We start from the raw sequence: 22,706 nt of genomic DNA on the forward strand, positions 1-22,706 counted from the left end.
ATATGACGTTCCAAAACGACATAACTCCCGCGATATGACCTTCCATAAAATCATCACGTTGTTTTTCAAAATCGCGGTTTTTGCGATAATCGAAATTTTTCGATGATTTTATTAATATCTCGGGTAATAGCTCCGCGCGGAGATATGACGTTCGAAAACGACATAACTCCGCGTGGAGATATGACGTTCCAAAACGACATAGCTCCCGCGATATGACCTTCCATAAAATCATCACGTTGTTTTTCAAAATCGAGGTTTTTGCGATAATCGAAATTTTTCGATGATTTTTTTAATATCTCGGGTAATAGCTCCGCGCGGAGATATGACGTTCCAAAACGACATAACTCCCCGCGGAGATATGACGTTCCAAAACGACATAAATCCGCGTGGAGATATGATGTTCCAAAACGACATAACTCCGCGTGGAGATATGACGTTCCAAAACGACATAACTCCGCGTGGAGATATGACGTTCCAAAACGACATAACACCGCGCGGAGATATGACGTTCCAAAACGACATAACTCCGCGTGGAGATATGACGTTCCAAAACGACATAACTCCCGCGATATGACCTTCCATAAAATCATCACGTTGTTTTTCAAAATCGAGGTTTTTGCGATAATCGAAATTTTTCGATGATTTTTTTAATATCTCGGATAATAGCTCCGCGCGGAGATATGACGTTCCAAAACGACATAACTCCGCGCGGAGGTATGACGTTCCAAAACGACATAACTCCGCGTGGAGATATGACGTTCCAAAACGACATAACTCCCGCGATATGACCTTCCATAAAATCATCACGTTGTTTTTCAAAATCGAGATATGACGATCCAAAACGACATAACTCCGCGCGGAGATATGACGTTCCAAAACGACATAACTCCGCGTGGAGATATGACGTTCCAAATCGACATAACTGCCGCGATATGACCTTCCATAAAATCATCACGTTGTTTTTCAAAATCGAGGTTTTAGCGATAATCGAAACTTTTTCGATGATTTTTTTAATATCTCAGGAAATAGCTCCGCGCTGAGATATGACGTTCCAAAAGGACATAACTCCGCGCGGAGATATGACGTTCCAAAAGGACATAACTCCGCGCGGAGATATGACGTTCCAAAACGACATAACTCCGCGTGGAGATATGACGTTCCAAAACGACATAGCTCCGCGCGGAGATATGACGTTCGAAAACGACATAACTCCGCGTGGAGATATGACGTTCCAAAACGACATAACTCCCGCGATATGACCTTCCATAAAATCATCACGTTGCTTTTCAAAATCGAGGTTTTTGCGATAATCGAAACTTTTTCGATGATTTTTTTAATATCTCGGGTAATAGCTCATAACTCCGCGTGGAGATATGACGTTCCAAAACGACATAACACCGCGCGGAGATATGACGTTCGAAAACGACATAACTCCGCGTGGAGATATGACGTTCCAAAACGACATAACTCCCGCGATATGACCTTCCATAAAATCATCACGTTGTTTTTCAAAATCGAGGTTTTTGCGATAATCGAAACTTTTTCGATGATTTTTTTAATATCTCAGGAAATAGCTCCGCGCGGAGATATGACGTTCCAAAAGGACATAACTCCGCGCGGAGATATGACGTTCCAAAAGGACATAACTCCGCGCGGAGATATGACGTTCCAAAACGACATAACTCCGCGTGGAGATATGACGTTCCAAAACGACATAGCTCCGCGCGGAGATATGACGTTCGAAAACGACATAACTCCGCGTGGAGATATGACGTTCCAAAACGACATAACTCCCGCGATATGACCTTCCATAAAATCATCACGTTGTTTTTCAAAATCGAGGTTTTTGCGATAATCGAAACTTTTTCGATGATTTTTTTAATATCTCGGGTAATAGCTCATAACTCCGCGTGGAGATATGACGTTCCAAAACGACATAACACCGCGCGGAGATATGACGTTCCAACACGACATAACTCCGCGTGGAGATATGACGTTCCAAAACGACATAACTCCCGCGATATGACCTTCCATAAAATCATCACGTTGTTTTTCAAAATCGAGGTTTTTGCGATAATCGAAACTTTTTCGATGATTTTTTTAATATTTCAGGTAATAGCTCCGCGCGGAGATATGACGTTCCAAAACGACATAACTCCGCGCGGAGATATGACGTTCCAAAACGACATAGCTCCGCGTGGAGATATGACGTTCCAAATCGACATAACTGCCGCGATATGACCTTCCATAAAATCATCACGTTGTTTTTCAAAATCGAGGTTTTAGCGATAATCGAAACTTTTTCGATGATTTTTTTAATATCTCAGGTAATAGCTCCGCGCGGAGATATGACGTTCCAAAAGGACATAACTCCGCGCGGAGATATGACGTTCCAAAAGGACATAACTCCGCGCGGAGATATGACGTTCCAAAACGACATAACTCCACGTGGAGATATGACGTTCCAAAACGACATAGCTCCGCGCGGAGATATGACGTTCGAAAACGACATAACTCCGCATGGAGATATGATGTTCCAAAACGACATAACTCCCGCGATATGACCTTCCATAAAATCATCACGTTGTTTTTCAAAATCGAGGTTTTTGCGATAATCGAAACTTTTTCGATGATTTTTTTAATATCTCAGGTAATAGCTCCGCGCGGAGATACGACGTTCCAAAAGGACATAACTCCGCGCGGAGATATGACGTTCCAAAAGGACATAACTCCGCGCGGAGATATGACGTTCCAAAACGACATAACTCCACGTGGAGATATGACGTTCCAAAACGACATAGCTCCGCGCGGAGATATGACGTTCGAAAACGACATAACTCCGCGTGGAGATATGATGTTCCAAAACGACATAACTCCCGCGATATGACCTTCCATAAAATCATCACGTTGTTTTTCAAAATCGAGGTTTTTGCGATAATCGAAACTTTTTCGATGATTTTTTTAATATCTCAGGTAATAGCTCCGCGCGGAGATATGACGTTCCAAAACGACATAACTCCGCGCGGAGATATGACGTTCCAAAACGACATAACTCCCGCGATATGACCTTCCATAAAATCATCACGTTGTTTTTCAAAATCGAGGTTTTTGCGATAATCGAAACTTTTTCGATGATTTTTTTAATATCTCGGGTAATAGCTCATAGCTCCGCGTGGAGATATGACGTTCCAAAACGACATAACACCGCGCGGAGATATGACATTCCAAAACGACATAACTCCCGCGATATGACCTTCCATAAAATCATCACGTTGTTTTTAAAAATCGAGGTTTTTGCGATAATCGAAATTTTGCGATGATTTTTTTAATATCTCGGGTAATAGCTCCGCGCGGAGATATGACGTTCCAAACGACACAACACCGCGCGGAGATATGACGTTCCAAAACGACATAACTCCGCGTGGAGATATGACGTTCCAAATCGACATAACTGCCGCGATATGACCTTCCATAAAATCATCCCGTTGTTTTTCAAAATCGAGGTTTTAGCGATAATCGAAACTTTTTCGATGATTTTTTTAATATCTCGGGTAATAGCTCCGCGCGGAGATATGACGTTCCAAAAGGACATAACTCCGCGCGGAGATATGACGTTCCAAAAGGACATAACTCCGCGCGGAGATATGACGTTCCAAAAGGACATAACTCCGCGCGGAGATATGACGTTCCAAAACGACATAACTCCGCGCGGAGATATGACGTTCCAAAACGACATAACTCCGCGCGGAGATATGACGTTCCAAAACGACATAGCTCCCGCGATATGACCTTCCATAAAATCATCACGTTGTTTTTCAAAATCGAGGTTTTTGCGATAATCGAATTATGTATTTATCGTATTTATGTATGTATTCATGAGTGTATTCATGAGTGTATGTATGTATATATATATATATATATATATATATATATATATATATATATATATATATATATATATATATATATATATATATATATATGTATAGCAGTATTTATGTATGTATTTATGAGTGTATGTATGGATGTATGTATGTATGTATGTATGTATGTATGTATGTATGTATGTATGTATGCATGTATGCATGCATGTAAGTATGTATGCATGTGTGCATGCACGCATGTATGTATTCATGTACGCATGTAAGCATGCATACACGCATGCAGATATGCATGCATGCAGTTATGCATTCAGGTATGCATGTATACATATACGTAGAATGCCTGTATGTAAGTATGTTTGTATGGATATGAGAATGAATGCAATCAAGTTTCCGGTGCCCAGCAAGATTTAAAACAAATGCAATTTGAATATTATATAATTTTTTTTTTCATTTTGGTAAATTACAATAAGGCACGTACGCTGCTGTAGGTAAATACCAGTCGAAATATAATTTGTTGGAACAAAATGGGAAAATAGGAACTTGGGAGAAATTTTGAATTTTTTTTTTTGGTTGTATTTATCGCCCGTCATGAAGGCGAATTCTTGAGAACCTGCTCGCTGAACTAATATCTAACGCCAATAAATGTTTAGAGGAACTATTTTGGGGAGTTGCAGGCAACTTCACGCTTGAAGAACTAATCCAAGCAGTACACCAAATGCATCAAGAACTATAAAAATATATATACACACATGTAAACCATCGGGCGAGTGCTTTTGCATTAAATGCTCGTCCAGCCGCAGGTTCAGGCAAAGCTCACCCACCGCATCAGGGCGCTCTTGACATTCGTCCAGAATCTCCGGCGACAGCCCTGCAAACACATATCCAGTTGAGCATCAATTTTATGGATTGTTACTGCACCTACCTCTTGTGTGCGTGCCTGGCCAGCCTCTGTCTTGGTCTTCTGCTCGTCTTCCTCCGTTGACGACATTTCGGTTTCCAAATCGCTCAGATCGCCATCGGCATCCTCGGCGGAGTCGGCGACCGGCGTTGCCTGGCTGTCCACGGCGTTAAGTGCGCCCAATGTGGCTGCAGTTCGTCCAACGAGCTCGGCATCCGTCAAGCCTGGAGTGGCTCCAACGATTGTAATGACGTCAAGGATTTCTATGTATTGAACGACTCTAGTACCTGTTGCGGCTCCCCTGACCAGCTGACTGCCTGGAACGTCCATCTCGGCTGCTTGGTGTTCCGCCTCCGGCATTGAATCGTAATCCGTTCCGGCAGCCTGGGCTAGCTGCACCTCAACAATCTGACCCATATCGATCAGCGGGCCGATATCGACCTGCTGGCCCACATTGACGACTCGAAAATCGCAGAGATTGCCCATCTCACCCAGCTGTGTGCGGAGCTCAGCGATTCGCCCCGAGCGCCGTGGTTGACCCAATTTGGCGGCACCTCTGGCAGCCGACGCGGCTTGCCTGGCCTTGAGGCTGCGGCTGGCCCGGCTCGGCCGACTGGGTCGACTGGTCCCCGCCTCGCACAGTATATCCTCCAGATTGTCGGTGTACGTGATCAGGGATTTCACCTGTTTTGCCGTAATTGTGTTGGCGTTCGGCTTCTTGACGCCCCGCATCGGATTACGTCGCTCTGCAGATGTCAAGACTAGACCGCTGCGCAGCTTCATGTTGTTGTTGGAAGCGTATTTGTTTTTTTTTTTTTGTTTTAGTCAAACAAAAAAAAAATATATATATATGTTTATAAAATTGTATGTCTTACTGGAGAGAGGGATTTGTTGTATTTGTTTATTGTACGAGTTGTTTTGGGCGAATGAGCTCCGATTTTCTCTGCTTCTACTGCCTGAAATTGTTTCCTCTCTCATGTGAACTACGTTCCGAAAGTTTTTACTTTCTTGGGTCAGCCTTGAAACAAAATGGGAATCCAGTTAAAAATACAATCAAACGATATCCACAAACGATATACAATTTACAGAATCTATTGTTTTCGACTTCCTTAAGAATAATAACCTTCAGAGACTTGCATAGAACAAGTTTTATCTCGGAGAGGGGTATGCCCGCTATTGTCCCATATAGATATAGGTCGAAATTTCCCATAACTCTCATTACTCAATTTTAAGCTCTTTGTTCATGGTTTGGCCTCTAGATCTTTTAAGCATCTAAATCTAGCAATATTATACTTGGTCAGAATAAATAAATAAAAAATTTCCCACCCCCATAAAAACTTATCCGGTTTTCATAAGGTCCCCCTTTTTGTTCATGATTGGTCTTCTAAATAGATTTTCATCTAAGTCGGTCATTATTATTATTTCCGAAATTCATGTGAATATCCTTTATAGGTCAAAATTTCCCACAATACGTGTTTCAGCGATTTGAAAAACTTTCGCCCGCCTCGGTTTCAAACTCATTTTCAAAGATCTTTGAGCGAATTTATTTTATACATGCCACGGACAAGGCTGGGATATACCCGCTAGTAAAATATTTCTAAATATCTGATTGAGAAACAGAACGAGAAAAAACTCTTATACAAAGGCCTTTCGATTGGGTATACACCCACGGCTATGTGCTATATGGGCGCGCTGAAAATTCGATAACGATCGGACTCCAAGCTCCGAGCGCTTTTTTTCCGTGTATTAAGTAAGGTTCGAATGCTCGTACAGGGTATCCAGCGGTCGGCAGGCCTTTACTACTTCGCGGTCAAGTGACCGACTGATGAGTCGAGCATGGAATATGTTTTTGGAATATGGACTTTGATAGCAACTGCCACAAGCTATCAATTTGTGGACTTTCATTAAAATAATTACAATTCAAGTGCGGTTAGGCGGACGCAGAAACTAATTCATTAGCGGGCAGCCCGAACCCCCCAAAAAGCCGAAGATGAATCAAAAATAAAAACTGAAAGCAAAATTTATTGCGCGCTGAAAATCAAATGGAAAACGCGAGCCTCAGCGTTGATTGTCCTTGATGAATGATGGGCTGACGAGCTGATGGACTGCCTGATTGACGCAATGACAAACTGACAAACAAAATGAATGACGAACTGAATGACGGACTGCTAATGGTGGTGGCTGAAAGCAGCAAAAGCATTTAGCAAAAAGGCAAAAAACAAAGTTTAAAAAAAAAAAAAAAGAAAATAATAATAATGTAAAAATGGAAGCGACACAGGCGACGGGCGGCACATTGCAATTTATATGCAAACAAACAAATAAGCCCGACAAAGCAACAACAAACCAACCACCCATCGAACCACCCAACCACCCAAACCTAACCAAAGCCCCATCCCCCTCAGGCACAGCCCATTGCGAGTGCCAGTGCTGGCCAGCTTTAGCTCTAAAAACGGCCAAAAACGGCTGGAAAAATTTATGTTTTGGCTATAATAGCCTTTTATTTTTGAAACTATTCACTTTCTCAACGAATTTAGTAATAGGAATATTAAGAACTGCTTTGGTCGCAAAAATATATTCTTTTCACAGTTTCAGAATAGAAAATTTCGGGATAAGCTTCCACATAAGAATAGGAATATAGGGAACTGTTTTGATATATTTTAAAATTATTCGCTTCTCAGCTAAATTGAAAATTGGGAAAATTCGTCTACATTTTTTGACTCTATGCGAAATTTGGGAATACCAGTTTTGGTATCTGGTCCGCAAATTTAAGAATAGAAAATTTGTAACTTGCCTTCTTGAAGAACGCTTCGTCTTAAGATTTGAGAATAGGAATTACGAAATCTGCTTTTATTAATATCTATATCTCAATATCTCTCAATAGCTATATCCCCCCAACTGTCTTGTTTCATTTCTCTTTCGACTAGGCTACGATTTTTTAGCTTTAAGCAAACATTTTGCTTCGTATAAATGCCTGATGTTAGCTGGAAAATAGCTAAATTGTCAATACCGTTTTGTAAAGTTCGTGCCCAACTGACAACAGCTGAAAGTAGCCAAATGCCAGCTATAAAATAGCTAAATTGTCAACACTCTCCTGTGAATCTTCTCTTTCTGGCTGCCTTGTTTCTCGCTGACTGCTGCCGGCTGCTGCATGTCCTCAATTCTCATTCTCATTTCAATTCCCAATCCTCTGTCCTTCAATACTCCATCTACACTCACGCTTCTCTCTGCTCCCTGTGTGTGTGTGTGTGTTTGTGTGTGTGTGTGTCTCGTTCGTTGAACATTTCAATCAACGCTCGAGTGAAAATTGAAAAAAATAAAGGCAAGGATAATGTGACTGCGTTTGTGTCTGTGGTTGAGTGGGTGAATTGTGGTCTTACTCTAGGGTTGGGGTTGTGCTTGTGGTTGGGCTTTGTGGCTGCCGCCTCCTAAGCGGAAATGGATGCGCAACACTTAAGTGGCACAAATTGTGCGCCATGTGTGTGTGTGTCTGTCTGTCTGTCTGTCTGTGTGGAGACGTTGCAAGCTCTGGAACTATTCACAGATTGCGAGTCTATAGTATATTACACACGTGTACAGGTGATATCCAGCGTTCGCTAGGGGCGTGGGCTGAGCGACAAAGCGCGACAAATCCTGTACAGTAAAAATAGAGATTTGCCAAGCTTAGACAATCAAATTTGACAACGTAGCGGCAATCAAGTGCGAATATGCTCTGAAGTTGGGCAACATGGCATTTGTATTAAGCGCTAAGAAGTTTGGCAACATGTCATTTATAATACTCGGCAGGGAGAAGTAGGGTTACATGGCAATTACACTAAATGCTAGGAAGTTTCGCAATAAGGTATTTGCCATATTCATTATGGAGAAGTTTGGCAACATAGCATTTGCACTAACTTGGCAACATAATATTTGTATATGTAAAGTGTAGTAGAATATATGGTTTGTTGCAATAGGCCCTGAAAAGTTGATAGGCGATGAAATGAAATTTGGCAACATAGCTTTTTCTTCAGTAATTGCCAACGAAGTTCAGTTCGAAAATGTATCAATGATGCTTTTAAAATTGGTAACATACCCTAAATATTTGAGAACTGAAGTTTGCTAATATTACAAAAGACATTTTGTGAAGTATGGCAACGTAGCACATAGTAAAAGAACGATCCTGTGGCATTCTGTGTTTGAAAAATAAGGATTATGAAGTTTGGCAACGTAACAGGCAAATTAACTGGGAACTTAAGCTTGGCAACGTAGCACGAGCAACAATTGTTGTACTGTGAACTTTGGCAACGTATCATAGGCAAGTGCTATGCAGTTTGGCAACATAGCAATAACAGAAATTTGGGTGCTGTGCAGTTTGGCAACGTCGCATTAGCACAAATTTAAGTGCTGTGCAGTGAAATGAGTCTCGCTTAGAAAACTAGATGATGCACTGCCGCATTGGCAGTGAGTGGCTGCTGTTCGCTTCGAGTGGCAACAGCCGCTGCTACACGGCGCTGCCCCCTCCCCGCCGCCCCCAACCCGAAGACATTGCCATAACAACCGTTAACCGAAAACACATTTAAAAGCAGAGCAAACCAAACAAATTTCATATAAAAAATAAAAAAGAAGCCAAAAAAAAAAAAAAAAATGCGACGACCAGCAGCAAATCCAAAGTGTAAACATTCACAGCCTTTGTGCGGAGCCACTCTGAGGAATAGGCAAACAGTGGCAAATGGGGGCGCGGGCGGCGAGGCGGGCCGGGCTGCGCTGTGATGGCTTGCGTTGGAAGGGTGGAGGGGAGGGAGAGGGGGAGTGTGCCTCACAGGCAACAGCCAACAGCCAACAGCTTCCTTCCGAGCTGACGCGCTGCGCTGGCTCCTGACGTTTGATGTGCAGCTCCAGACGGCCAAGTGTGTGTGTGCGAAAGGTGGTCTAACAAGCTGTCGGGGTGGGGGAGTATGTGTGTGTGTGGGGGGGGTGTGTGTATCTCTAACAACGCGCCCAACGACCGACTGACAAACGGCAACAGCTAACACGGTATTTATTTCCAAACAAGTCGAAAAGGATACAACAAAAAAAAAAAAAAAATAACAAAATGTATATATGGAGAAGAAAAGAAACGTCATGGATGCGGATGCGGAAGGCACACACATTGCAATTGCTTGGCAACACCAGCAGCAGCACCAGGAGCAGCAGCAGCAGGAGCAGCAGGAGCAGGAGGAGGGGGGACTGCAACATGGGAAGGTCCTTTGGGGGGTGTCGCTAATGAAGTCGCAAACAGGCAGCCGCAGTCAACGTTGCCGCTTTGCATATTCATTAAAAAGCAAAAATATATAAAAAATCAAAATAGCATGTACCAGTTGAGAGACTCGAAGATACCCTGTAATCGACATCTAAAGAGCTGCCGCACAATGCTGCCTTATTATATGGAAAATATATATACCCGTATATGCCCTGATTTTGTTGTGCTTCAAGCTCCTTGAAAGTTTTCGCGGAGATAAAATGCATTTTATCGCTTTTGTATCTTCCTGAGCGATAGATTTTCTGGTTCCCTCTATTTCCAAGCAAAAAGTTAAAAGTCGAAGTGTCCCGACTAAGGTTTACTAAAAAGGCAATTCAATATCTTACTCTAAACAAAATCAGCCCGCCTTAAGGAAGTCCGAACCATTTTCTTTCCGTAAAAGGTTCACTTCGCTTTGTTAATCACTTGGCGAAGAATAAACCTTAAAAAACACACACACTCGATTTGGGCGCCAGCTAATGCATTTATCGAATCATATTTGAGAAATAGTTAGATTTTAAAACGATATCAATGACAAGGCTGAGGTCAAAACCTCGATTCATAAATGTGGAACGAAGCGTTCGAGTAGCAAATTGAACCAGCGACTTTTTTTATTTCGGTTTAGAGCTATTGCCTTCATATTTATAGCCCAATCAAAACGTGTTGCTACCTCCCTTTGAATAGCATATCATACTCTCCTGCAACCATTTTTCCAGTGCAAATGGTACTGCGCATATGCGGGCATATGCCCCACATGTTTCAGTTACAGGGTATAGGAATAAGGAAAAAAAAGAAGAGAGAAGTGAAACGCAGCTCTACATGCTCGCATCCGCACGCCTTTATTGTAATAGAAATTATAAGCTTATGGCCCGGCCGCACAATTGCCGGCCCGTCGTTTTAGCAACACGTTGCCCATTTCCATTTCCATTTGCCGTATCCCATTTTCAGGAGCGTCTTTTGTTCTCGCTGCTAAACGGCCGCCGGGCACTAGCCGCAGTCTCGTATTATAAGTTGTAACGAATTGCGGCAACGTTGCATGGAAATGGAGAATGCGCGTATGTGAACTAAATAACTGCAACTGAAGCTTGGCAACGTTGCACACGCTGCAATTTGGCAACGCTGCAAATAAAGAATGTAGATGGGATAATTGGGCAGTTGGAAATCTCAAAATATTTTTTTTAGTCTAGTTCATAATTAAAAATGTAGTAAAAAGTGTTGCGAAATACCAAAAGTTCCTTATTATACGCTGATTATTCCTGAAACGCATTTGGAGCTTATGTAGGTGAAGCTCTCAATTTTCAATTGTGCATCAATGTTATCCTAAACAACATTTGCTATTGAACTGATTTGATGTATATAATAAAATAATAAGCCAATAATTTAACTTATTTTAAAATAGCTCAGGCGACTATGTTATTCTGCGGAGACTGTACTACATCTACATGCACTTGCCACTGCCGGAAGCCCTTAAGCTCTTTGAGTACACTAATATTGTTATGGGCACTTTTAACGCAGCTGAAATTCGTCAACGTCGCTCAAAAAAGGCGGCTGTGTGACCAGGCGTAAGTGGGATTTGTCATTGTGAAGTGCGGCAACGTTGCACTGATCTGCAAGCTAGGCGATTCTTAAGGGATAAAGCGCAAGGCTGTGGCGCCACAGTCGCAATCCTTTTCAGAATCATGCCACAAGGGTGACTCGATTGCTTGCCACAAAATGGGAGACTGTGTGACCATGCGTAAGTAGGATTTATCATTGTTAAGTGCGGCAACGTCGCACTGATCTGTCAGCTAAGCCATTCTCAAAAGATAAAGCGCAAAGCTGTGGCGCCACAGTCGCAATCCTTTTCAGAAGCATGCCACAAGGGTGGCTCGATTGCTCGCCGCCTCGGCTTAACACTCTGCTGCTGCTGCTGCTGCGCACCACCAACAGGAACTAAGGAGCACACCCACCCGCCCGGCTGACTGTTGCTGGCGGCTTCTGCTTACGCCTCGTTTCATTTTCAGCAAATTCATAATTTTAAAACCGTGCCGAATGCTCGAGCTGGTTCGTGCTCGCGTCTCTGAAACGGATTCCGAATCGGATTCGTTGGCCGTGCGCCGTGCGCCGTGCACCGTCTGCCGCCTGCCGTCTGCCGTCTGTTGTCTGTGTCCTGCCGCATGCGGCATGCAGCATGCGGTTGCGTTCATTTCATTTGATTTTTAACTGTCATCGACGGCAGTTCGGTCCACAGGACTTCCACAGACCATCCACGGACGGTGCAGTTCCGATTCCGGCTAAAGTTGTTTATCATATCGCGATATTCATTTTTTTTTTTAAATAAATAAATAAAGAAATACATTTTTTTTTCTATTTTTGTGAATGTGCGTAATCGATGGGACAATCGATTATAAATTAAAGAGTTTGTGTTATCGAAGATCAAACGGTGAGAATTTAATAAGAAATATTAAGAAAATATATTTAAAAATATATATTATGAAAGTTTTATGCGTTAAGTTTGTTAAACGAACCAAAAAGTTTGTTAATTATTTATTTAAATAAATAGATGTCTTAATCAATAAGCCCCAAGTAAAGTCGAGCGTATTCAAATCAATTCTTGAGCTCATTTTCGATGCGAACTTTTGTGGACTTGAAGTTGGACCTGATTTTAGAAATAAATTTCTTGTCATTGTTATGGTTTTTATGATCCTTTAATGTGCGTTCGTTTAACGGTTCAAACCCATGTCTTGCCTTGAGTCTCGGCTCGTAAACCCGCTTTTTCGCATCGATGAGTCCAACTTTTGAAATGTTCTCACATTTTTTACCATTTTCATTAAATTATATCGAAATTAGTTGGCATATTTCCAGCCTTATCAAAATCTAACAAATTCTGAAATTCCATTTTCAATTATTCTAAATGGAAAAGTTGTAAATAAACATATTTCGATTTTGGTACAGGTTCTGCTTAAGTCTCAGCTATTTCTGCTTGCGTTTCGGTTCAGGGTGAATAATAAATTTAGGTTGCGAGTTCAAACTGTTTTGCAGTCCTGATATTTTATATATTTCAAACAATCAAATTGGATTTTCTGGAAAAGTGAAACCCATTGTAAGCCCTGCCATATTTGCTGGAAGTATAAATTATCCTCCTGCTCTCCTGTCGAGGAAAAATATATCCTCCTGATAAATAAATTATCCTCCTTCCCAGTTGGTCTGCACTTAAATTGTGTCAATGTGACTGAAGCAATTAAAACAATCATTTTGATTTCAAAATGGTTTTCAAATATATTAGGAAGTCAAAATGTTCTTTAAGAAGACAAAGGCAAGAGAAGGGAAACTTGGGCCGAAGCATGGGCTGGAAGTGTTAACCACATCAGGGCAGGAACCAGAATTCGATTTGCAGACTTAATGGGAGCCCTGATAAGTTCAAAAATCTTAAGAAATAACTCTTAATGATAATAACTTGACTGTGTTGATATGACAAAGCTGGGTTCGAGCCATGGGCTGGAAGTGTAAACCAAATCAAGGAAATTCACAAATTTCTAATCTAACTCTTAATAATATAACCTTAACTGAACAAGTGCTGAGCGTATTTGGTCTGGCGTGGAACTAATAGGATTTCGTTGATGGTTAAATAAATAAACAGACAAATAGATAAATAAATAGCCGAAGTTAGCAGACCATGAAAAGCTCTGTGCACACAATAATTCCGAACACATCAAAATTGCCTAACCCAAGCAGAGAGCGCTAAGCTCTCAGTTCGTGTCCCATCAAAAGTGAACCCTGTCGAAAAGTGAAATCGGAAACCCGTAAACCTGAGATCTACCAATGCGCGAACAATGCGAGAATTATTTATGGCATAACTCATGGCAACGCACAGAATGCAGCCAAGCGTCAAGGATTGCAGTGCACACCCCACACGCACTCGCACACATCAATCTCAGGGAACTGTCCTTGCCAAGGACCAACAAAAAAGGGTTCAAATCAAATTCGATTAGGGTAACGATGTGTTGGCTCACATGGCCAGGACCTTACGAGCTAAATGAGACTTTGTCGAACACATTTGGCGAGCACGAAGCTACCCCAAAAAGGCGGTCAGCCCTATTGCCACTTCAACTGCGCTGTGCATGTCCTGAAGGTCCTGGAGTGCCACACACGCACACACATGCCGTACGAGCCACAAGTGGCACATTATTTTAATTCGCAGTCAAACGTTGTAACGTTTACACCAAACGACGACAGCAACAAAAACAACTGCGACAACACTTTAGCAACAATTTCAATTTTGGGTGTGTGCCCCTGTGTGTGCGTGCGTGTGTGTGTGTGTGTGTGCGCGCATGTGTGGACAGCCAATGGACAGGAGCAGTCACTGCTGTGCCTGTCACATCTTAAATGCTTTAGCAGCAGCTATGGTAAACAGTGTTAAAATGCCAAAAAAAAAACCTAATTATGGCGCACCACGTTGGGCGCCAGCGGGTTGACAACATTTTCGGCGGCCCCAGTTGTACCCTAGTTAATTTATTGAGTTAGTTATGCAATTTGGCTGCAGCTGACATACTTCTAATTTGTTTTTAGCGCTCTTGTTGGGCGCCAGTCGCTTAACCAGGTTTATATACATTTTTATGGCCCTGCCTTGGGCGCCACATTGATTGGCAACGCATTTATGAAGCTAGCTTTGCAATTTGTGTGCAGTTCACGCTACACTTCTACTTAATTGCTAGTCGATTGACAGGCTGTTTTAACATTTTCGGTGCCCCAAGTTGGGCGCTTCAATATTTGATTGAATTGCCATGATTGTCAACGAATTTGTGGAGATAATAAGTTCTAATGATAAGTGAAAATGTAGCTGCTTAGTTTTGCAATTTGTGTTACATGATTTGATATAAAGCGCCACCCCCGTTGGGCGTCAATCGTTTAATAAACAGTATCACGCGCTTTGTGCGCTATACACTGATCGTACTCCCACTTCTATTCAGTTTTTATGTAGTGTTAGTCAAAAGTGATTAATCTGGTCGTACTTCCAATGGATACTGTTCCGTGTTAATACTCCGCGAACAAATTGAATTAAGTAACCCCTCGTTGGGCGCTTTTTAGAAGGCAACTAAAGATCTTAGTGAACCATTTTTCTATTATTTGCTGTGATTTTGATTATTTTAGTTGGGAATGGGAATATGTGTCCAAATATTCTTAGACATTTTTATCAGTTAGTTATGATCGAGGGTCCGGCCTGAATAAGTTTAGCTTACCGCAAATCTTTTGCAGAAGGGTGCAACTGCTTTGCCGGGGTTGCTTTGACCTCTCACCCGAACTACAAGTCTGTCAGCGTGCCAGCGTACCAGCCATGGACTAAGCCTTGTTTGATATGCCTGTAATTATGTTATGTTCCCGTAAAGTGTCCGTTAAGTGGGTGTGCGTCTGTTTGTGTGTGTGCGCGTGTGTGTGTGTGTGTGTGCTTGAGCACAGCTGAAGCGCCCTTCACTGAGGGTTGTCCGCAAAGGGGTAGATTTGATTTATGTTCAAGGTATACGGCATATACATACATACACATATCAATCAACAGAGTGTTGCCCGTGCCGAGCAGCGGGATTCGAGCCGCTGCGATTCCAGGCCCAAGCTTCAATTTGGTTTACCATTAACCCAGCCTTGAACTCAACTAGTTGCCGAAACGCATCGTATTTCCAGAATCTGTTTGACTTGGTTCGATGCTTCTTTTGCAGAGCGAAAAAAGAAAAGAGTTTCGTGCTGGAATCAAGTCAAAATCAGACTTGATTTAAGTGTGAAAAGCTTAAAACAAGCTTGTCTTTTTATTGTTTTATTGTTATTGGGCACAATTTTGAGCTCATTTTTAAGAACCGATTCGCCAAACAGATAAGCCGAGAAACCAAGCCCCATCAATATTTAAACAAACAAGAGTTCCTCTTGAATTGGGCTTAAATCAATGCTTAAATTAATCTAGAAATTTATCTCGATTTCTTTTTTTCGAGTTCCAATTGAAACTTTGTGTTCGTATTAAGGCTAATCGGATTTGAGATGGGATTTCGTCGAAATTAATTTAATTTTTAATTTTAATTTTTTTTTCTCTCAGCACATAGAACTGAATTCCTGGGAAAACTAGATACAGATAATTTAATATATAGTATATTTGAGGAAAGCTAAAATTGAACAATCGCATGAATATTTTAACACTTGGCCTATAAATAGAAGTTGGTCGGAACAAAGGGAAAACTGTTCTGTTATGCAGCAAAAATAAATATTTATTTTAATTTGAGCAAGAAGTGAGAAAATCTTTAAGCCGAAGTTTTAATACCCTTGCAAACATATGACTTTTGCGAAAAGTGCTTGAAAAATAGAATATTTGTTTCACTTTTGGCGTAATTGTTCCTATATGATATAGTGGGCCGATCTAGGAAGGATTTTATATATATATGAGCAGCATAGTTTAATATAAGTTATAAGTTTCAAATTTGGGCAAGATATTTCTTTATAAGCTACTTTTCGAACGATTGTTCCTAGGGCAGCTATGGGATATAGTGCTTCGATCAGGTCGGCTTCGACATACATATAAGACTGAGAAACTAGTTCCCATAGAAACAGATGGACGAAGCGACGGGCAGAGGGACAGAGAGACAGACAGACAGACGGACAGAACTATATAAAATCGTCTCCTAAAGCTGATCTGAAAGATATATATGCTTAATCTAGACGGAGTTGCCTCTCACGGCACGACTCAATTCTGATACCCCTTTGAAAGGGTATGGAAAGTGGATTTGCGTGCAAAAGAGCTTAGCTGGTTAGCTGGTTCAAACCCTGATTTATATTTTTAGCAGCAGTTGGCTGCTGGCTTTAATTGCTGCTGTTAACTATGCAAAAGTTTTATTTTTGTTTGCAAACACAAACACAAACACGAAGTTGTTGCAGTTGTTGTTGTTGCTGCAGTTGTTGCACTTTTGCCAGCTGCGCATTAATCTCAGCTGCGGACTTAACTCGCGCTCTTGGCCAAGTTTGTCGACTTTGTGGCCATAAAAAAGTTGCCGCCAGCTGCTGATTGAATATTAAAATGCTGCTCGCCCCGCAAACGGACAGCGCGGCCAATTAAAGCTAGCTGCCGCATCAATCAGTGGGCCCAGTGGGTGGTTGGTTGGTTGGGCGTCGGCCACGCCTTAATTAGCATAATCTAATTTCAACTTGGTCGGAAATGTTTGCGCCTTCACCGGCGGCTGCCAAAAAATGCAAATCAAGCGCTCGCTCAACCGCCTGGCGACAGTTAAAAACTTTGATATTTTTACAACCAAATGAAAAAACAATAAAAAATATTTTAAATTAAAGACAAAAAAAAAAAAAGGTAGAAGTAGAAGTAGCAGCAAAATGAAAGGCAACAACAAGTTGGCAACAGACGCGCGACGGCAGCAAAAACTTTTTTCAAATGCGAAAATGAAAGAGCAACAAGACGTGCTTGTAGGGCAGGGGCAGGGGCGGGGGTTTGGTAAGGGAGGAGGGGTTGGTCGTTTAGAATTGACAACGACAGGATACAGGCAGGCAACGTGTGGCTGCCACATCAACGGCAACGGCGACAAGTGCCTCAACAGTTTGGCAGGCGAACACAACAATTGAGTTTGTCATCCCCACCACACACCCCACCCCGACCCCTCGCCCTCTTCCCCTGCCTTATCACTGTGTGTGTGTGTGTGTGTGTGTGTGTGTGTGCTGCAGTCTAGTGTGCGTGTGGCAACTGTTGAAACATTTAATTTGCTGGAATTTAGCGCTTCATGTAAGCTTATTAACAGACTAAGCGCAAGTGTGTGTGTGTGTGTGTCTGTGTGTGTGTGCTGGTCTGTGTGTAGTCGTGTTTTTCTGTCGCCTGTTTTTCTATGCAAATTTGTTGAGTTGCGAGCCGCACAAAGCACGTGCCTCAAACAACGTAATCCACACAGCGCCCTTCGCTGGCTGTGAAAGGGATGTGGTAGGGGCGTACATTGTACAACAAGATTTGGCCATGTGTGTGTGTGTTTGTGTGTGCATTATAACGGATTTAAGGGATTTGCAAGTGTTTTGAGATGTACTTAGGCAACAGTTCTGCTCAGCTAGGCAGCGACTGTTAATGTACATATATGAATGCAACACTTACAGAAATATGTCATGTTAATTGTTAAAATGCAACTTTATGTTAAACTAACAGTTATGTACACTGGTATATGTTCGCATATTCATGCATTTGTTAGCTAACATTGGCATGTTATGTTAACAGGCAACACAATAACATTTATTGCGAATGATCATGTTATTGTGCTATTAACATAAGTATCTCATGTTAATAGTGTATCTTAAGGTATGGCACATTAACATTTACCTGCCATGTTACAGATTAATATTAACATGCCTAGTCTAACAAGAAATTAAGGTAATGGGTTTCTTTTAAAAAGAAAGCCAAAACTTTCCATAAGTAATAATTATATTTAATGAATAGAAATATTTGCGGAATTAATAAGAAAGTCGAGCATGCCTTAACTTTTAAAGATCCTTCATATACAATTCTAAATCTCAATTTATACTATTCCTTGTTTTTGCGTTGCTATTTAAACAGCTTTTCTTGAGTACACACAGACTGCGAGGCAAATGGGAAATCATTTTTAATTGCCATTAAATGGAAAATGAAGACGAGCTCGAGTGCAGGCAAAAGGTAGACAACAGCAGCACCGAGTAGGGTGCGGGGCGTAGCAATGGGCGTGCCACAGAGCGCACGGGACACAGACAAGACAAGATGAAGACGTTAACGAAGACAATGCAAATATGGACATAAATCTTGCACAACGTCTTATTCAAATCAGGAGCAGAACAGCAGAAACTTTAACCAACTAAAAAGACTAAAAACTGCAAATGACAATGCGCAAGGGATTCCAGCTAGAGATGAGCGACTAATACTCAGTTAAATAACCCAAAGAGCGCTACAGTTGGGAGTGCTCAACTAGGTGATGCCCTGCCATTCGCGTCGATCTAGTTTCACATATGTATACTCGAAAAGTTTCGGTACTTGAAGTCCGATCCGGGTATGTTGTAGTACCAAAGCGCAGGGCTCTTATTTTAAGAATGGGGTAGCTAACCAAAAGTTGAAATATTCCCCATCTGCGTAGATAGTCGATCAAGGCCTATAGATATATATGTATTATGAGGTCGAAGATGCTTTTTGCCAAAGGTTAATCGTGTCAGTTGACGTAAGCTCTATCGTGTTTGCTTTTCGTGTTTCGATTTTAGGCACGAGTCTGTCGTGTCACGAACTTTATGCAAGAATTAATTTATAAAGCATATTTAACACTTATGATAACAATTAATGTTTAGAGAAGCACTTGTGCTTCGATTTCTAGTTAATCTAATCGCCTTTTCGTGTTCAACTGCAATTTAGGCAACACGCACGAATCAGTTCGTGTCACGGCGTGTCATCTCTTAACTACGATTTTAACTAATTAAAAATAGCAATTTGCTCGCTTGCAGCAGTGACAGCATGAAGGACAGCAATGGCAGCAGCAGCAACAACAACAACAGCAGCAGCAACAACAGCAGCAACAACAACAACAACAACAACAGCAGCAGCTGCGGCAGCAACAACAATAGCCCCGCAGCGATAGGCGTTGGCAGCTCTGCAGCGGCAGCCACGCCCACAGCGGCACAGCAAACAGCAGCAACAGTTGCCGCACAGCAGCAGCAGCAACAGCAACAGCAGCAACAGCAGCAATTGACGCCGCGCAAGAGCAACATTCATGAGCTGCGCAATCAGGACTACGTAAGCCGCCTGATGGCAGCCACGCCCCCATATTTATACTCTGCACCGGTGGGGCCGAACAATTACTTCTTCAGCGACATGCTGCGCTCGCTGGTGCAGACGCGCAACAATGAGACCGCGCGCGTGTTGCAGCTACAACAGCAACAGCAACAACAGCAGCAACAACAGCAACAGCAGCAGCAGCAGCAGGCGGCGCTGGTGCGACGCTCCCGGAAGCGCTCCTGGTCGCACAGGCCCTACTACGAACAGCTGCGCGAGCGACGCGACGCCGAGGAGAAGCAACATCAGCAGCAGCAGCAGCAGCAACATCAGCAACAACATCAGCAACAACAGCAGCAACAGCAGCAGCAGCAACACGCCAGCACCGCAGCAACAGCTGCCGAGAAGCCGCTGGAGCTGACCAATAAGACAGCGGCCACGCCCACGCCATACGCCTACGCCAAGCTGGAGCCGAAGCCAGCAACAAAGGTGACACTGGGCGGCGCCGTCGATAGCCAATTGCAGGAGAATGCGCCGCCAGCAGCATCGCTGCCGCCACAGGATCTGGTGTTGCCGCCACCGCCGCCCGTCTGGTATCCGCCGCTGTACGCGCCGTACGGCATCGATCCGCTGCACTTCTTCATCGATCTGCGCGTCTCGGGCCACATCTACGATCGCAAAAAGGAGAACGTCTCGCCGCTGTCCAACAGCAACAGCGCCGCCGGCGCCGGCGCCCTGCTGGCTGCCGAGGACTCGGGCCTGCCCAGCAGCAGCAGCAGCAACAGCAGCAACAACAACAACAACAGCAACAATTTGCTGAGCAAGCAACGTCACGGATCCGCCTTCACCGTGCCCATACCCAAGTCGGCGCAGAACGATGCCATCAATTTGTGCGCCAACGGCGGCATCGCTGCCGGCCCGGCTTTGGGCAAGTTCGAGCACTATGCCAAATACTATGATCTCGGCGAGAGCAAGGAGAACCAGCCGGCGGCCAGCACGGCGGCGGCTGCTGCGGCTGCGGCCGCTGCTGCTGCGGCCAATCTGTCCAAGTCCGGCGCCAGCTATATGCTGCAGCATCTGCCACGCCTCTACAGTCAATTCGCCGCACAACAGGAGGCGGCAGCCGTAGCAGCAGCAGCATCAGCGGCTAGCCACGGCATGGACATGGACACCAAATCGGAATCGGCGTCGGCATGTGCGGATCTCTGTGACGAGGACTCGCTGGGGCGCGGCTCCAGCGACATGACCGGCGCTCTTCAGGAGACGGGCAGCCTGCAGCACGAGCGGGACATCGATGTGGAGATCATCGATTCCATCAAGTATCGCACCGATGGCGAGAGCAGCCGCTGCTCCAGCAACGATGAGGCCTCCGTTACCCAGATCGACTAGGCGCATCATCATCAAGCATAATCATGTTAACGAACAATGTTTAATATAAATTGCTTATAATTATTAAATATATATAACGAGAGACTTTACTTTCGACCTCGACTGGGAGGGAGAGAAAGAGAGAGAGGGAGAGGGAGAGTGAGCGGGAGAGATTGCATTTCCAGCGCGAGTTACTTCTACTTCTACTTGCGAGTTTTTACTTAACTTCATGAGAATCGCATAGTAGGGCAGTATTCAAAAATACTAAAAACATCAATAAAAACTTTTTTAGTCTAAATGTCAAATGGGAAAATGTTAGCTAATAGTGAAAACTATTGCAAACAAATAGCGTATTGTATATTTATTTATTTATTATATTATTATTTTAAGATAATTATTGGAAAAAGGGAAGCAGATAATGCAAATAAGCGAAGGATAACATCGTAAGCAGGACAAAAGTTGGTCTGTTCTGCACGAGGCGCAGACAGGAGAGAAATATCAGTTGTACAAGCAGAGCTCTGTTAAGTGTCATAACATTAGCAGCTTATGTTATTTGCTGCTGTTATTAGAATAAGCACGCAACTGTATTGACAATTTAGCTATTTTCCAGCTAAAATCAGCCATTTTCAGTTGTTAACGTGTTCAAAACTGATCTGGCTGCAAAGGCTGCCGCTATGCACCTTTTTCTTCTATTATACAAACAATTTAACTATAGTACATAATATTATGATTAAATTAAATTATTTGTATGAAAGTGGAAGATGGAAGGTTGTCAGAAAAGCTAGATGCGAAGCAAAATGTTGTCTGCCTCACACACACACACACACACACACACACACACAGAAAATGAAAAGAATTATGGAGGTAATAACATTTGCATAAAGTACTCTCTATTTGGATTGTATTTCTGTCTTCGTTCTTAATTGACAACGCATCAGTCGCGGCTTCATCAAGCTACATTCTTTAACGCAAAACTCATCCCTTCGCCAACCCCCCCCCCCCTTTCCACCCAGCATATTCACCGTTAAACGCAAAGTACGCAACGGCAAAAGCAATTTCATAAATCATTTGACGCCGTCGTCGTCGTCGGCGTCGTCGTCGGCGTCGTCGCCTGCCTCAAGGCATTTTTTAAATGTCGTCCTTGTCGTCGCGAATTGCTGTGCTGTCAGCCAAGCTCTGCCCACCTCCCCCCCTCCACCCCTGCTCCATCCCAGCAATATAACAGCTTTTAGTGAAGCAACACGGACTGCGCCCCCGCCCCCCCCCCCCCCTCCCCCTTCCGCTATCGCCTACCCTTACCCCTTGTCGCATTACACGCCTGACTACGCTTTGTGTAAATTAAAACTGCTGCCGGCTGCTGACACCAAAAAACCTCGCCGCCCCCCTCCCCTCCCTCCACCAATCACGCAGCCACCCCCCCCCCCCCCCCTCCTCCTCGTTCATGTGCCTTTTGGAGCTGTATTTTCGCCATAAGAATTGCCCGCGATTTTTACCGTTTTTCTTTTTTTTTCAGTTTTTTTTGTAATTGTGTGCGGGTTTTATTTTTGGTTTTTTGTTTTTTTTTTTTTTTTTTTT

At 43.1% G+C, this 22,706-nt stretch overlaps 2 protein-coding genes across 4 annotated transcripts; one reads left to right on the forward strand and one right to left on the reverse strand.

Annotated features, from left to right (window-relative positions):
- Positions 1 to 4,301: 4,301 nt before the first annotated feature.
- On the reverse strand, positions 4,302 to 5,704 carry LOC6633294 (uncharacterized). Of its 2 annotated transcripts, XM_015170041.3 has the most exons (3): positions 5,070 to 5,704; positions 4,807 to 5,006; positions 4,302 to 4,752 (listed from the first exon to the last, which is right to left on the reverse strand). In XM_015170041.3, the coding sequence occupies exons 1-3, from the start codon at positions 5,563 to 5,565 to the stop codon at positions 4,687 to 4,689; spliced, it is 762 nt and encodes a 253-aa protein (XP_015025527.1). In that variant the 5' UTR covers positions 5,566 to 5,704; the 3' UTR covers positions 4,302 to 4,686. The 2 variants fall into 2 exon arrangements, with proteins under 2 accessions (XP_015025527.1, XP_002056877.1); XM_002056841.4 differs by having other exon boundaries at positions 4,807 to 5,702.
- Positions 5,705 to 12,136: 6,432 nt separating this feature from the next.
- On the forward strand, positions 12,137 to 21,227 carry LOC6633295 (myb-like protein I). Of its 2 annotated transcripts, none has more exons than XM_070211215.1 (2): positions 12,137 to 12,458; positions 19,496 to 21,227. In XM_070211215.1, the coding sequence occupies exon 2, from the start codon at positions 19,506 to 19,508 to the stop codon at positions 21,150 to 21,152; it is 1,647 nt and encodes a 548-aa protein (XP_070067316.1). In that variant the 5' UTR covers positions 12,137 to 12,458; positions 19,496 to 19,505; the 3' UTR covers positions 21,153 to 21,227. The 2 variants fall into 2 exon arrangements, with proteins under 2 accessions (XP_070067316.1, XP_002056878.4); XM_002056842.4 differs by having other exon boundaries at positions 19,499 to 21,227.
- Positions 21,228 to 22,706: the final 1,479 nt, after the last annotated feature.

The sequence above is a fragment of the Drosophila virilis genome, chromosome X (genome assembly GCF_030788295.1).
Source record: "Drosophila virilis strain 15010-1051.87 chromosome X, Dvir_AGI_RSII-ME, whole genome shotgun sequence".
NCBI lineage: Eukaryota > Metazoa > Arthropoda > Insecta > Diptera > Drosophilidae > Drosophila > Drosophila virilis.

Excerpts from the sequence above, each read along its gene's own strand:
- LOC6633294 (XM_002056841.4), bottom strand. The coding sequence starts at position 5,565 with ATGAAGCTGCGCAGCGGTCTAGTCTTGACATCTGCAGAGCGACGTAAT. Across the intron at positions 4,753-4,806 it reads GCCAGGCACGCACACAAGAG|GGCTGTCGCCGGAGATTCTG; the intron begins GTAGGTGCAGTA and ends ATGTGTTTGCAG.
- LOC6633295 (XM_070211215.1), top strand. The coding sequence starts at position 19,506 with ATGAAGGACAGCAATGGCAGCAGCAGCAACAACAACAACAGCAGCAGC.